Source organism: Echiichthys vipera, assembly GCF_963691815.1.
Source record: "Echiichthys vipera genome assembly, chromosome: 11".
Classification (NCBI taxonomy): Eukaryota; Metazoa; Chordata; class Actinopteri; order Perciformes; family Trachinidae; genus Echiichthys; species Echiichthys vipera.
Window position 1 is genome coordinate 27555797 of NC_139836.1, and position 17251 is coordinate 27573047.

The 17251-nt window shown below is 40.1% G+C and overlaps 1 protein-coding gene and 1 long non-coding RNA gene across 2 annotated transcripts in view; one reads left to right on the forward strand and one right to left on the reverse strand.

The window, feature by feature from the left end:
- Positions 1-17251, reverse strand: part of rasgrp3 (RAS guanyl releasing protein 3 (calcium and DAG-regulated)) — a 55747-nt gene that overhangs the window by 18642 nt on the left and 19854 nt on the right. The window contains exons 2-7 of the mRNA XM_083922388.1: positions 10195-10333; positions 9088-9190; positions 6740-6802; positions 5418-5549; positions 3770-3917; positions 378-551 (exon numbers count right to left, since the gene is read on the reverse strand). Coding sequence (XP_083778514.1) covers positions 378-551; positions 3770-3917; positions 5418-5549; positions 6740-6802; positions 9088-9190; positions 10195-10264 — 690 coding nt within the window. The 5' untranslated portion in view covers positions 10265-10333. The remainder of the gene's footprint in view (positions 1-377; positions 552-3769; positions 3918-5417; positions 5550-6739; positions 6803-9087; positions 9191-10194; positions 10334-17251) is intronic.
- On the forward strand, positions 14027-15165 carry LOC310954138. The gene is made up of 3 exons (XR_014593405.1): positions 14027-14125; positions 14518-14614; positions 14891-15165. It is a non-coding gene; the product is annotated as an uncharacterized lncRNA (long non-coding RNA).

Consider the following 17251-nt stretch of genomic DNA (forward strand, 5'->3'; position numbering starts at 1 on the left):
AAAGATTGTATTTTGTGAACCTACATCCTGTGATTGTTTGACGTCTCTGCCTTGGCCGGATCAAATTCTGCCACACATTTCAAAACCCTACATTTATTAAAATACTACCACACTGTAGTGCAAACTTTTGCTGATGGAGCTGTGGATGTGCCACAAGGTCATGCAGCTTTGATTGTGAATTTGTTTGGGATGAGCGGCTCTTGAAATAACTTCTAGCAGCAATACCACAGGCCAAACAAATGGCCCATTCCAAACAGGCATGGCTGAAGAGAATGCTAGCCACGTCCATGTTTTTATGGACAAACAAAAACCTTTGAAAACACTGAAGATGGAAGTGGTCCATAGGGACCTGCAGTGTTGCCTTCTCCCTGTCTTACCTGAGCCACATGGATGTATTTGGTAATAACCTCTGCGCGGGTCTGAGGTGTTGGCTTGCTGAGCACCATGAGCTGAACCCACTGCGAGACTCCGTTGAACAGAGCAATGGAGCGCTCCAGAGTTGGATTGTTCACCAGGCAGCCGTGGACCACATAGTTCTGGTAATCAGTGAACTGGAGACAAAGGGGTATTACAGGTCAGGTAGCTGGCTGTCATTTTTCAATCTAATCATAATTGGGTCATAAAGTCTTTAATGATCATTGAACCAAACAATCGAAATACACTTCATACTGACAATTTTGCTTATCTTGGTGGCTTACAAAAGTAACATATCTGAGAGTGATGATATCCTAAAAATAATCCTGTGGGGGTATTAATGTGCTCTTGACATTTCATAGCTCTGTCATTTGCCTGTTAGATTTTAAAATATCTTGCAAGAAAAGTTATTATTTTCATCTGACAACGGTGCTTAAGGAAAGGTAATCAAATTTTCAAAATGAAAATGGGTCATTACTGATGATGGCAATCAATTGGTTTTTGATATTTCTTATGTACAACTGGACATGTGGCCTGATGGTGGAAACAAAAAAACCCATTCAGATAGTGAATGATATTTTGCCAATTTCTGGGCATGTGTGAGCAGTTATAAAATCTGAAACAGCAGCTTCTCACGTCATTACATTCAATTTCAAGGACAAAATCTCATGGACACATACAACGTGTTAATTTCAATAGCTCCTGGTTTTATCACAATTCAAATAACACCCTGAATATGTGAACTTCTTGCTGGAGTTGTCACCAATGAACCACCTGGCCAGTGGAAAAGAGGTAGTTCACCCAGAGGCCAGCTAGCTTCACATCAAAGGTCTACAGCAGATGTTCAGCTTCCCAAGAAAACAAGAACATTTTTATCAGTGTTGCACATACAGTAGTTATCCCAACAGGGGCATTGAGCTTTGATGTGTTGATTGTTAAACTTCATGAAAGGACATCATATTTAACCTTACTTTAACCAAGATAGAGACCAGACTCAATAATGTCAGTGGCATCTGTCTGACATTAGGTAATATTAGCTGCTGTAGCCAATTTGGATCTGTGTGTGTGTGTGTGCGTATGAATGAATGAATGTGGGTGTGTCAGTGGTGAGGCACTATGGTTGCCATGGGTTACCTGCCCACCTGGTGGAGTCACACAAAGGTGAGATGAGGGAGACACAGCTCAGCAGTGGGAGGGAATCAGCATCAGGGAAGCAACGCAGTTTTTCTTTTTCTCATGTGTGTTTGTGTGATGGCTGAATGGGTTTTGTATCACAGTCTTAGTATTTTTTTGTATGAGCTCATTTTTAGTCTGTTGGAACCCGGCTTTTTGTAGATTTATTTAAAGATTTAAAGTGTCAAACTCATTCCCAATGGAGGACTTCATTTGTGACACACCATCGTGAGTTGTCCAATTCACCTGCCGTTTCCACTTTGCACTTTGTTGTCAATTGTCAATGTTCAGTAACCATCTGAACTCTGGATGTGCTACCTGAACCCTTTATTCTGGAACTGTACCTGTATTTGCCTTCCTGTACTCCTTATTTTTATCAATAAATCCCTTAACTAGTCCTGTCTGCTCAATTGTTTGCAATTGCATGCCTTTGTTGTCTTGCACTCACCTGTCGACCAGAACAACCTGGCGAAAATTGGAGAGTATTATTGAGAAGTGATTTTTCTGTGGATGAGCTAAATGAGATGACATGCAATTCCAGTAAAGAGCCGAAGTGCGCAGCTCTGTTACTGGCCTTCCAACTTGTCGTTTACAAGCCTTGATTAGTGAAATTGTTATGTGGATTGACAGAACTTTGCTATCACTCCAGCTGTCCTGTCGCCTTCCCTGTCTGCTGGCATTGGGCCTGCTTGCCTGACTAGCCCACTGCCACAGGGCCTCCTCTGCCTATCTCTGTGACTGACCACCAGTCAGAACCCTCTGCAGCCTCCTCTGCTGATTTAGTATATACATACGAATATCTTTTTTGTATTCATGGTTTAAGACATAATATGGGCAGCTATCTTCTGTCATCATTAGGTATTATCTAACACATTTACTGTATCAGTTTCATCATTGTTGTATTAGCATTAGTAACCTATATAAGCCTATATATGGTGTTTCTGACATTTCACTAAAAGCATTTGCACTAATGGAATGAAATGGTATACACTCCTAAGTGGGCACAGCCTTGTTTGAAAGTGTAGTGAACGGCATATGGAAGGATGAAAAGTTATAGTTGTAAAATGTATTTATATTTTCTTTTGCTAACATTAGGTATTTAAAGTTATAATCCGTAAGAATTGAGATAGTTGCTTCTAGCGACCACTTAAAGCTTAGAACCTCTGGGATCTCATGTTCCAGACACATCAGAGTGAGCCTGACTCGGATGTCAGACTTGAATGTTCTCTTTCATTGCACTTTTCCTTGTCAGAAATTGAAAGTTCTCGATTTCTGAGGACAAGTGAACGCAGCAAAACTGACAGTGACAAGCTCCAGTTGGGCAGACCAATGACTGTTGACTAATGCAGCACATCGACATCTAGAGAGGGAATGTCGCCACAGACACGGATATTGGAATTCTCAGCAAAGAGCCAACAAGTTCTTTCATTAGTTGGTTATATGATCAATCACCATTGTTTTAACTCACTCTTTGATAGAGAGGAACTTAACAGACAATTCAATAGATGAAAATCTAACGGATTATATCTTTAACAGCTATATTTAACATTACAAAAATGTGTTAACTGAGGTGTTCATGAAGTTGACATTAGCCTAGCTTTGTTGCCAGATCTGGTAGGAGTTTGTTGCTGAGACAGAAACAGGTCTCAAACAGAATAAATTTTCTCCTGATTTGTCCGTCTGAAAAATGAAATTTTAGTGTCAGAATGTTTGGGAGATAAGTGGCTTGTGTAAAACGGGTCCAGTATTTACTTCAGTGACTATAGGCGAAAGTATCGGTCATAATCAGTGTTCATCACGTTCATTTCTCCCCTCAATACACACTGGACCTGCCGCTACTTCCCCTTAAGAGGTGGCGCTGTGTATAAACACACATGCATAGATACAGGAAATGTTGTGCCATCTAGCTTTAAAAACATCTCTGAGGTCTGTTCGAACTTTCATGGCATTTCATTCAATAGTTGTGAACATATTTAACTGACCAAAAATGTCAACCTGCTGGGGTAGATAGAGAAAAAGACACACCAAAAGTCAGCAGAAATGACCCTTTGGTGGCCATATATATATGTAAAAACGTCCATCCATCCAATAATTACAGAAGGAATGACATACCCTTGAGACCTGGTGCCCGTGTGGCAAAAATTAAATGATCGGACATACACACAGCAGTTTGTAGACATACCGATATCCTCCGTATGGACTTAAACTCAAGAAAGGTGAGGTGCTCTGCCAGCTCCATAGGCTCCAGGTGGTCAAACAGCAGTGAGGCCTTGCCTTTCTTAGCCTGCTTCTTGCGTTGGGTCAACTTACGCATCCAGTCGTACGACGGACTACAAGGAGATCCATTTAGAACAACAAGCACAATCAATCAAAAAAAAATGTGACACAGTGATATGAATGATTCAAAAAAGATATAGCTAAGAGAAAAAAAGCTGAAGAATCACCAGTATGGTCCTTTAAGATCTCAGGTTGTTTGAGCTATTTCTATGTAGATTTTCAGTCCTGTTGTATTTTAAGACCAGGGGCCTCATTTATAAAATTCTGCGTAGGATTTACATCAAAAGGTGGTAAAAAGGTGATAAAAGTGCTCACTCACGTCACACCCATTGTTGCCTATAAATAGTCAGTGAAACACCCCCAATTAATATTCATTCATACCGACATAATGGCAAACATGGAGAGGACAACTAAGAAAACAATTTCACTCAATGTGAAGTTGAAGTTCTTGGTGGAGAGGTGGAATAAAGGAAAAAATGTTGTTTGGAGAGCACAGAGTGGGAATTACGGACAAAAAAGTTGAAACATGTTGTGGACACAGAAGGTCGGACTGTGGCCGAAATGAAAAGAGATTAATTAAAGCATTTTCATTCTCACTTGGTGCCCTTACAGTAACGTGAGAGCAGTCCACAGCACCATTTACATTAACAGGAGATTGCTGCAAATTGCACTTTTTTTTATTTGCCTGTTGACCCACCAAGTAAGGAAAATTTATGTTGAGATGCGACAAACCTATAATACCACCTAACATGCTGGCATAACACGGCTAAGGGTTGGCTGCGATATCCCTGACCTGTTCCCTCTGGAAAATACCAGCTGTACGACATACCTTTTAATACATTCATTTGATTGCATCTAAAAAGCTACAGGTCTGAAAATTAATCTAATTGTAAATAGTGGACAAAGTTTGTATAATTCATAAACTTTATTTCTATTGCAGACAGAGACATTGAAGGAGCATCACACATAAACATTATCTGTCCTGTTCACCGTATTATTTATGAAAATAAATTTCATCATGTGCAAATATTGTTTAATAATTACAGAAACTTTGTCTTTTTTTGCAAAGATATCTTACTTTGAATAAACGATCCGACATCTTGTTGTTGTTTTTTCCACTGCAGAGACATTCAACCTATTAATACACCTGTTTGTGTATTAATTGTGGCTTTTGTGATTTTTTTCTTCTGATTATAATGGGAGGCAATATTTTGATTTATTTTACACAATGGTCTCAGTTTCACACTTGTTTCGCACGTTTCATCGCCATTGCCTCATCTCTCCCGTTTCTTTGCATGCGCCTAAGTTAGAGTTTGAGTGGAGGACTACACATTCTATATATTCACATTCAAGATATAAAGTTTGGTTAGAAAGTGACGTGCATTGCCTTTTGTGTGTACCCCACTTTTATAAATGAGGCCCCAGGACTTTGGTTGACGGTTAAGATTTGAATTAGGATTCATTTTACTTTAGGGTTAGGACTAAATTGTTGGCATCATTAATATTGGGTTAATAGTTTCTACAAGTGTATCTGTAGTCTCTTGGTGTCTTACATGGTGGAGATGTCAAGAAGCTTGAAATGCTCTTCACAGCCGAGCTGTGCAGCCACGTCTCTGAACTCCTCTGTTATCTGGATCAGACACAGGTCCAGGCTGAACTCTGCAGGAAATGTCACAATCCAGTACCTGAACACACACACACACAGATGCCAGCAGCAAATATATGTTAACACTAAAAAGATGGTGAAATGAACCTGTGCCTCAATGGAAAACTAAACTAATCAAATTTTTGCTCCAACATGCAACTCACAAGTGTACCTGTATTGTATTATGGTGCAGGATGGTCCCTAGAGGTTACACATTTACAACTTAGAATTGTGGGATGTCCCCACCCCTCATGCCTGGGGTCATGTCTAGAAGGTAACACAAGATTTTCAAAGGTCTTGTGAGATGGTTAAGCAGTGCCGTGCACAGACATTTTTGGGGGCAGGTGTTCAAGCAAAAAAGGGCACCCCTCTCAGGGTCATAAAACAGTGCATTAAAGGGCCGTTCTTATGAATGCAGGTATTTTTGAAACTGTGTGTTTCTCTGCACGGTGTGGCCTTTCATCCACACGTAAACACAGTTGTGGGCTCCTGACACCAGAGTTTTTGGTAACCAGAGTCCAGGGTGAACTTTTTGGAAAGTCTGGTGATGGTAAACAGTAAGTTGTATCCATGGAGATTTGTGGAGCACTCCAGATATGACCAGCTTGCTGTTATGGAAGACCTAGCCAAAATACAAGTATGAGTATTATGAGGAAGAAATGTTACTGTGGCCTGTGATTTTTAAGTGTGTAACCTGGGAACTTAACTGGAATTGTATACTAAACTGTATGCTCTGGGGCAGCCAGTAGCTAAGTCGGGCTGAATGTTAGTTGACATTAACTTCAGTTGACTTTAAAACTGAAGGGTTGCCAGTTCAAGTCCACACATGGACCCAGAGTGAAGCGTGGACTGGTGGCTAGAGAGGTGCCATTTACCCTCCTGGGAACTGCTGAGGTGCCCTTGTGCAAGCCACCGAACCCCCAACTGCTCTAGGCGCTTTGTTATGGGGAGGCCCCCTCTCTCTGACATCTCTCCATTAATGCGTGCATATAGGTCCTGTTTGTGCATGTGTGTATTTAAGGCCTGTGTGTAACATGAAAAAATGAAAAAAAAAAAATTCCCCTTCCCCTTGCGAGACTAATAATGGAATGCTGAAGTGTGACGTGGTTAAATGAGGTTAAGGTAGACTTAGCAACTGTGGTCTTGGGTTAAGATCTCTCAGAGGCTGAGAAATACAGAGTACAAAATGTTAATATGTAATGATAAATGAATGTGTCTTTAGCAACTCACCTCATTAAGTAACAAATCTTCAGCCTGGTTCTCTGGCAGTTGTCAGCTTTGCAGTCACGGTATGTAGGGTTCAGTTAAGGACTTTTCCAAGATTTGACAAATGAATGCACTTCATAGACTGCAGCAGCTTACACAGAGGAAGTTGAACATATATTCAAACTTCTATTTAAATTGATAACACTATGTCGACGAGTGGCTGTATAATTGGTTGCACCAACAATAAATCCACTCACCACTGTATGTGTCAGGCGCTCGCCAGGAATAGAGGGTTTTTTACTTCCACATCACAGTGCAATTAAAAAGAATAAATAGTACAATAATGTACTGGCAAAACGTATTTTGCAGTTTGCCTTTATTGATAGCCTACATTAAGTAAAACAACAAAAACAAAACACAAATATATATAAAACCGAATACCTACTGTACACAACAAAATTTGAATATTCGGGTGCAGCCCTAGTAATCATGTCTTAATTTTCTTTCCCCAAAATTATATAGAGTAGTATTAATAACAGTATTGATTAGTATCAGTATCCATAAGCAGTACTGGTATCTTTATTGATAAAATCCAAAGGATACCCATCCCTGCCGATGACCATGGTCGGATTGGAGTAATCTGACCCATTATCAACCCTTCTTTTATTAATTCAAACCCAGCCAGTCAGCACACGTTAATCCCTGGTTATGACAATTCAAATATGTCCTGGGTCACAGACTGGGAGCAATGCATACCCATGCCATTCACATTGAAATCATCCCGTGTCCAACCCATGTCTGAGTCATATCTAGACCTTTTCAAACACAAAATCAACCATGGTTCAACCCTAGTTGAGCCCTCGGTGCGCAATGGGTATTAAGCCAGCCTATGCTGTACTTTTCCTCAAATCACTGCATTGGCTTCCACTACACACTACAATTAAATCTCAAGATTTCTTTCTTTATTTTCAATAAAGCTTTGAATGTCCATGTTTTCATGCTATCAGCTCATCTGACACTGTTATTCTTGCTGTACCAAGCACATTCGAAATCTGTTGAAGCCTCCTTTAATTTTTAGCATATATGATTAAAACACTGCTTACAATTTACCAGGAAGTCTTTAAAGTAATAATATCAAAGATTTTCAATTAAATGAATGTCTGTTGGTGCGGCACAGTGGTGTAGTTAGCACTGTGGCCTCACAGCAACAGGGTTCCTGGTTCGGATCCCGGCTGGGATGGTTGTCTTACTCTGTCTGTCTCTATGTGACCTGTGATAAACTGGTGTCCTGTCCAGGGTGTACCCCGTCTCACGCCTGATGTCAGCTGGGATCGGCTCCAGCACCCCCCCCCCCCCCTCCCCGCGACCCAGATAGGGACAAGAGGATGAATGTCTGTCTGTCTGAATGTAATGAGCTAACACAATGGTGATTGAGCCTATGGCCCACTGATGAAAGCCCTTATTTGCAGTGAACTGTGGCAACTTTCTCAGGACAAATCAACCAACCGTGATTTTCCCACCAGTGAGGGTTCGTGCAAGAGATTCACTCTTCCTTTTTCTCAACTGCCAACTGACTGATGTCACACAGGCAACGCTTTTTGGATCTCTGAATAGAGGGATCCAAAAATACACCTCCAAAGAGAACAAAACGGAGTTCTTGGAAATTGTAACATTAAGTTATACTTATACACACACACACACACACACACACACACACACACACACACACACACACACACACACACACACACACACACACACACACACACACACACACACACACACACACACACTGTACTTGTGTACTTACAGTATGTACATACACAGTAGGGTGGTGGCGCCTGTCCAGGAAGTTATGACAAAGGTAGACGCCCTATGACTGTCTGATGCCTGACAGCACAACAACTTACTGGGCAGCTCCAAGGACACAGATTCAGGAAAGGATCAATACTGCTCATTTTACATTCATGTAAAGTACCACAGCAAGAGAAAAGACGAGGTAAAGACAGTCACTGAAATTAAATGAAAACATCCACCACAATGAAAGGATTACAGAGGGGGCGAGGAAGATACCACTAGTGATGACAACTGAACAGGACGGAATTGTTGCATTGTGACTGGATGAAAGGACCTATAAGCTGTTAATGGAAGTGTCCGTTGTGCTTATATTGTATTATTGTATATAACTGAATAATCCAAATAAAAATTAAAGTTTAAAAAAAAAACTTTGAGATTTAGGTTGGATTTCCTGTGAGGGGAGCAATAGTTTACCTTGTACATATCTTCAGCAAGCTGAAATACAATATACAGCAGTATTACAATATATTGTAAAAACACTGTAGTTCCTACAGGCTTTCTGTCAGATGGGATATATCATCAGTAGTTTCCTCGCCAGTTCTGAGGATGTAATGTACCAGCGATGCATCAGCAGCAGGCTGCGAGGAAGCATGTTGGCCTGCAGCTCCCCATTGTCATCTATGAAGAGAAGTGTGTTACAGAATGTCATGAAATTCAAATTTTAGGTAATAGGCATTGTTATTAATCATTCAGTAAGCCTAATTGTTATGTGTTCTAAAGGATAAATCTGCTAAAATCTCATGTTTTTATTGACAACAAATCCCATAAAAAGACGAGGAAACAACAAGGAGTTAATCCTACTAACAGGTCTGTGTATCAAAAGCTTGATATCTCAATCCTCTGTTCCATGGTGTTGGAATGCGTCACACTGTCGACATGTTCCTTCATTATCTTGAACACACACTGTGGTACATTTTGACTCAAAACCACACACATTTAGGAACCTAAACACTCACTAGATAACCAAATGTGGACCCATCTGCAGGCAGAAATAGCCCCCAACAAATGCACTCCTAAAGGTCTAGCCTCCTGTTGCAATAATGTCTTGCTACAAGATTGTTTTTTGATTAGAATAGTAGGTCTTCTAATATCAAATTCATAAAGTGCAAGACTTTAAAAAAGCGATCTCAAAACCAGAGGACTTAAGATTGAGACAGGATTTGAGTTCTATATACTGTATATTGTACTCAATCCTGTCATCAGTAAATCTCAGTATCAGTATATAAAGTATATATGTGTGTGTGTGTGTGTGTGTGTGTGTGGGGGGGGGGTGTTATGGCTACTGGCTTTTCTGTTTTAACACTGATGAAGCCTGGATGTTACAGTCAGGGCTAATAAATGTATTTATTATTATTATTATTATTTATTTATTTATTTTTATACCTGTAATCATTTATGATTACAGGTATAAAAATTACATTTTGACATAATGCCTCAAAATTAGATATAAATGCAAAGGTTGCCATGAAGCCGTTTCCATTTCAGTTCATATTACTAATTTAATCAAACCACAAACCAATAGCCACACAGTGAACCATTGGCCTTTGGGACCCCTTACGGTCTGGGCCCCAAAGCATGCAGGTAATCCAGCCTTAGTAGCAATTCATTCATGTGTCACTTACCAAATGCATGAATGCATTCATTCAAGAGATCATCAAGAGATGCTGCCTTTCCCAATGTGGAGGATCCCATAGTGCCAAGCTGGGGGAAGCAAAGGTGTCAACACTTCCTGTTCACTGCTCTGGACCAATCAGGGTTTACCTGGGGCAGGAGGGAGACAATCATCAGTGTAAGAGCCTGTATATAATAAAGGATAACATATGCATTGTGCTAGTTTTGTGTTCATGTGAAGTCGAATTTGCAAAAATCTAATGTATTGTTTGCCATTACTCAAATAGCTTTAGCCAGATATTGGATTAATTCTGTCCAATATCTGGCTAATGCTAATCTGCATGTAACATTCATTTGTCCCCTTTAAACAAAGGCAAGGGAGGAACTCTTTAGCAATATATTTTGCATGCACACCAAACATATTGAAGGCTTCAATGGGAAGGGGAGTCTGAAGCAAAATCAATTGAAAACCAATGTCTACCAAAGCACTACTATATTCAGAACCATACACCACACACACTATAAACATAGATAACTCAGACCAGTTGCCAGAAAAAATGTTGCCATTTTATGTTTTTGCAAACCACAGAAGAGCTGATGTTAAATGTTTCTGAGACATATCAATTCAATTCAATTCCATTCAATTCAATTCAATTCAATTCAATTCAATTCAATTCAATTCAATTCAATTCCTCCGTAGAGTACGGTGGCAACGAAAACCTTCACTATCACAGACAGGAACGTCAGACAGACCCAGCTCTTTGGAGGACAGACATCTGTCTGCACCGGTTGGGGAGGAAGAAAAGGAGAAAACAGAGAAAAGACACACAGATGGACAGAGAGAGACAAAGAGACACAAAGACAGAGAGACAGACACACTTCCAGAGATGCAAGCAACCAAATAGTAACAGTAACTATGATAATATCTATAGTAATGTGAATATGACTTATATGTTATGGCAGTTAATACAGCAGAATAGTAGAAACAAGCATAGCTAAGGTGATATAATATGAAAATGATAATAATTATGGTGGCAAACATGATCAATGATGTGTAATGGTAATAACAGCTGCAACACAGTGAGACATACCACCTATGGTGTTTTATGGCTACAAATTTTATAGGCAACTGACTTGTAGTGTGATAGGACCATGAAGAACCTCCTTACAGAGTTACCAAACACAACCCCTGGGTCAGCTAATGGACAGAACTCTCCATTTACATGGGCCCTGTGTAGGCTCAGAGACGAGCAACAACCAGGCTGAATGACTTCCTGAAAACCTTTACAATTTGGCTTAGAGGCTCAGAGATCTGGATCTGGTGTCTGTCAACAGACAGGGCGCCAAAAAGACAGCAGTTGACACGGGTGAGCCTATGAACTCACATAGAGACTTCCCAACTAAAATGTACATACATTAATATGCCATTTTTACTATAACCACCTGACAAGTGTTAAATGTATCTTTCCTTTTCAGGGCGACATCTAATGTGAAGCCAAAGACTACGTCATCTATCATGTGTTTAGACTATTAGTGGTTAATGAAACAGGAAATAGGAATATTCAGCTTTAAAGCTTTAACTCACTTAAGTTTGTTGCTTTAACTTCTGTTTATTCATCAAACGTTTCATATTCTATTGGAGAGAAGAGGAATATGTGGTGTTGACCTTAGTTTAGTTTCAATCCTTCTCAACGATGGACAAAAGTGTACATAACTTTGTTTTATAATTGTTTATCCTTTACATTACAATATATTTATTCTAAATTGATTTAGTGTATAACAGTAGTGTACCCCTCGCCCCCCTCCTTAGAGGTGAAAGAGATGGATACACTCCTTTAGAATAACAATACTGATCAGTTCATTTGTATTTTGTTTTATGTTTATCTTTTATGTACATACTGTATGTGTGGACAGACGCCTGGGGATTTAAGTGTCCATGATTGCAATTCGAGACATTAAAACATTGTTTAATTGTCTGTTATATGATTTATTAATGACCTACTATGTAAACATGATAACCTATTTATTCATAAAAGATCTTTATTACTGATCAGAAGTTGAAAGTGCCATATTTACAAACCTGGGGGAATCTAGTTAGCAACAAACTTTATTACTCTGTAAAGAAGGTGAAATAGTAGGAGTGTAGCCTTCGCGCCATTGAGCCTAGAGCGCCAAACCTTTTTAAAATATATTAACCAAAATAATTCAGAAGAAAGGTGGTCTTCTGCTGAAAACCTTCAACACAGGAATCTGGTCCTTTGTCTGACTCTGCTCCAAGTCTGAGCAGCAGACATTCTGAAAGTGGCCTATGATCAGCGAAATACGCTGCAACTTCTCCTGACATAAATCCCACATCAGAGTGCTAATATGAAAAACGTCACAACTCTGAGAGACTCTCGAACCTGCATCGCACAAAGTCTCTCCTCCTGCTGTGGCACTTCCACACATTCCCTCTACTAGAGATGCACCGATCCGATACCTGGATCGCATATCGGCTCTGATATTGACTAATTAGCTCAATCCAGCATTCCGATCATTTCTTTTTTATTAATATCATACACAGCAAGTTATTTAAGCCATTGTTTGTCGGGTTTCAGGCAGCTGCTATATTTTGTTTGTCTGTTTGCAGTAAACTTTACATGAAAGGGTTATTTATTTCTTTTTGCTGCTAATGAACACTTTGTTCAAAGTTCTCAATCAGGTTAAAATAACAACAACCCAGTGCAAATGAGATCAGAGGGAAAAGGCAGTTTTGAACATGTGGGTTTTCAGTTTGGATTTGAAGTGAGGGAGTGAGGGAGTGTTCATTAAGTTTCGCTGAATGCTCTGCTCCCCTTGGTGGTGAGACGGGCAGGTGGGACAGCCAGGTGGATGGAGGAGGAGGATCTGAGAGTGTGTGAGAGCGAGGCAACGTTGAGGAGGTCAGACAGGTGGGTGTTAAGGTGTTAAGAGGAGGATTTTGAATTCAATTAATATGAAGTACATTTATATCTATGTTAATTTGTTCCCTTTTTGTTAACAAGGCTAAATGTTTATATCAAGCCTGATGCCTTCACTCACATGGAAAGGTCTATGCTTCATTCATTCAACAGTAGGATCATATCAGTATCAGGTATCGGCCGATACGCTCAGCCACGTATCAGGATGAAAATCCTCATTAAGAAATTAAAAAGGGCCCTCTCCTTGACCCCTAGCAGACTTCGATTTACAACTAGTAGATGTGTTTTTGAAGCCACTTTCCTTTCAAACCGTTTTTGTTTTACTTAGTGACCATAAAGCCCACCAGTAACACGACATTGACTGGACTCATTATTTTGTCCCATTCCTTAGCTTTAGCAGACCCTTTAATTCAATTATGGACTTTGCTTTGGGGACCTGTGAAAGTAGCACTTCAATCTTCAAGCTCACAGAGTTCGTTTTTACTCTTTGATGCATTCATACAGGAACCCCTGGTCCTGGTCCCATCAGCTCTGGTGGGTGGAGTATGCCCACAACACATTGACGGAGAAAGAGGTGTCCTACCCTCTCTTCAATCCACCTCAAGACCCCCTTCTCCCACCCAGTTTCTGTTTATTTTTGGGATGTCAGGTCACCCTGGTTTCCCGCTCTACAGACTCTGCCATGCCCCCGCTCCACTCTGCTGCAATCACGACAATCACACTCTCTGTTAACGTATCTGAACACACCTGGGCCCAGTATTTCAAAATTTGTAATCTGGATCAGAATAATCCGGATAATGAAATCCTCCTTTTCTCAGTCATGGATCACGGTGATCCTGCTGACTTTATCTGAGTATTTCAAAACACAGGCAGATCGGATCACCGTGATCCCTACCTGGCCGGATACGGATTTCCCAATCTCAAGTCTCCGCCTCCGGGATCTGAAACATGGTGGACTACTTCATGAAAGGAGTAGCAGAGAGCCGACTTTCACGTCAAAAGTGTAAGTTAACCGTCGTCTATTGTGTAGCGGTTTTAATACCATACGAACGGCAACCAACACATCATGCAAGCCAACTATTTGAATTGTCACCTTATTAAAAGCAGGCCGTGGCGATCTCTAATTGAGACGCGGCCGTGCTAACGGGAGCTAACGCGGCTCCATTGACTTGTGTGTTAAGCAGCTAGCGGGCTATCATTAGCGGCTATCATTAGCGTCACGTCATTTGCAACACGGCAGATTTACAGTATAAGCAGGCTGCATTGTGTACAGACCTGCTCAGTGCTTAGAAAACACAACGCAACACAGTTTGAGTATTAACTACAAGGTTTGTTCAGAAGGTTCAGAATGCTACAGTAGCCTAATGCTGGTGATGATATCATGTTTTTGTGTAGGCTACATAAACACAATTTGGGATTGTGGATTAAGATACTCATACACCTTCTACCTTCAGAGTCCACTCACAGCCATGGACCACTCAGCTACAACAGGGTGAGTGCTGGAAATCCTTGAAAATGCTTTTATTGTATTGATACATTTAAGACTTTCAAGTAATTGGAGTTTGAATAAAGTGCTTGAAACTGCTTAAATTTGTAATGGCATTACTTTCATGGTATTGGTCAGTGACACAATTAGAAACATTTCTTCATCCTAATTCCTCTCCAACATTGGTGAGAGCTTGTTTTTTTTTGCATTTCACTACACTGTTTTTAAACCTTGGTTTTAGCTTTGCATGTGACCAATAAACTTATCTATCTACCACATCAGGCACGGGGGCGAGAGCCAGCGCCAGCGCCAGTGCCAGAGCGACGGCGACGGAAGAGGCATGCCGGGGATGAGGAAGCCTATGAGAGGCTCCTCAAAATGGAGACCGAAAGGGCAGTCAAACAGACTGAACTGGCCAAACGGCAAATTAAGCTGACGCTGCTTCAGCAAAAAGAGACAGAATTAACAATCAAGCTGTTAGAGAAACAGCTTGACATTTGAAATAGCATGGTCCGTAGTGGTCACATTATTTTTTGTTGGAATAAAACTTTGTTTGGACCCTGCATTCCTTTGTCTTTCTCTGTTTTGGTACATGCAAGTTACAATGTTTGGTGAACTAGAATTTGAGAAATAATTGTAATTTTATTTACAGCAGTTTTACAGTGTGGTCAAAAATTTTACTATGCTTTACATTTTTTGATATTACTTAAATTACTTGTTAGAAGTACAACACTAACACTTAAGTGTAACAAACATCTTGAGTAACAATATCTAGGAGAAGTATGCGCTGAGAGTTTGTCAATCCAAGTCAAATCCACCTCTGAGGTGGGATTCAAATGATCCTGAAATTTTGGTATCAAGTTGATCCAGATATCTGACTTAACTTTTGAAATACCCAAATCAGCCTTTTATCTGGATTCAGGGGAGGATTGGATTACCAGAGCTGAAACCCTGATCTTCAGGATCAGGATTCTCCTGATCTGTGTTGAAATACCCAGTTTTCAGATCAGATCTAGATTTAATCCAATCCGACCAGGATAATCCTGTCAGATCACGTTTGAAATACTGGGCCCAGATGCTCTTTACTCAGCTATTATTTAGACTCCAGCTTTCCGCACCCTGACTGCAAGATTGTTCTTCGCCTTTTCAATGCAAGACTCTCCAGCATTCATGCATTTATTTAGATGCTGTAGGTTGAAAGGAAATGGGAGCAAGAGAAAGAGCAACATTCAGCAAAGGGCCGCAGGTCGAACCCGGGCCACTGTGGGGAGGACTTTTAGCCTCTGTAAATGGGGCACCTGCTCTAACCACTGAGCCAATGGGCACCCCGTCCAGTACTCATCTTTAGACTGATTTTCCTGTCTGACTCTGAAACTAACAGAGTAACACATACAAGCCCACTGTCAGAAAGTTAAGATAACTAGATACAAAAATGTTATTGCATGAGGCCCATTGCTATTTACGTGTCTGTGGTTTGCAGAAATGCACATTGCCAACATTTTATTCTGGGTCGGATAACTTGCAGACACATATTTCATACTAGCCAGTGTGGGTGTATAATTTTCGTACTTTTGTGACTCGAAAGACAGCTGAGCACGAACCCTCATCCGAAACCATCTGAACCAAATGAGCTGAAAGCAACATATAAATTGTAACTGCAATCACTCACTACTTACTATATATTGAACAATATAGTGCTTTCAAACTGTAAATGTGTCCAGCTACTTTGTGTTAACTTTTTGCCATAATTCAGTGCTTTCTCATTGACATTGACGTGAAAACTACAGTTATGCAACACTACAGCTGTCATTGATGACGCAAAATGATGATGATTCAGACCACTTTTACATCATGTGGACCCTCAAGGCCATATGGATGAAGAAAATACTGTATAAACTGGGCTTCCCTTTTTGAGTTCACTGCTTAACCATCAGGTTAGGTTGTATTGATTGTTTGTATTGTTCAAACCATGGATGAAAAATCCTTTTTCCATCAATTTTAACATCATTAGGTCCTCCCTACGTAGAACAGCTTTCATTTTTTTTTCTTTCTTATTGCCTGATTAAATGAGGAAGGTTTAAGCTGGTCAAGATGCATTAAGTTTCATTAATGCTTGTGATGGACTCTATGTGATTCCGCAATTAAAGGTAATCCTACTCCTGCCAATCCTATGACATCCTAAACCTCCGCCAAATCTCTTTCAGGGAACATATTCTGTTGTGCCTTTTCTTCTCTTCAGGCAGTTCGTAGCAGAGACAAAGTGTCTGTGAGATCTGGCCCTTATGTTCATGTTGATGTTTCTATCAATAACAGATTTTGTGACCCATGACATGACATTTTTATCCAAAATGATGTTTGTATCTGAAGGTTGGATGTCATATGCTATGATATTATTACCCATGGCAATAATCCATAATGACATTTGTATAGGTGCCAGTGATATTTGCAACCACAACAATGCTAGTTTTACTAACAATAAAGAAATGTCTATTTCAAGAGTTGACATTTTAAACATTATTTACAAAATGATTTAAGTATAATCAAAAAAAAATCCTAACACCGATCGTAGAAGTAGTGGCAGTAGTAATAAGAAAATATAATATCAAATCGTAAAATGTAATAGAGCACTCAAATAAAATTAAA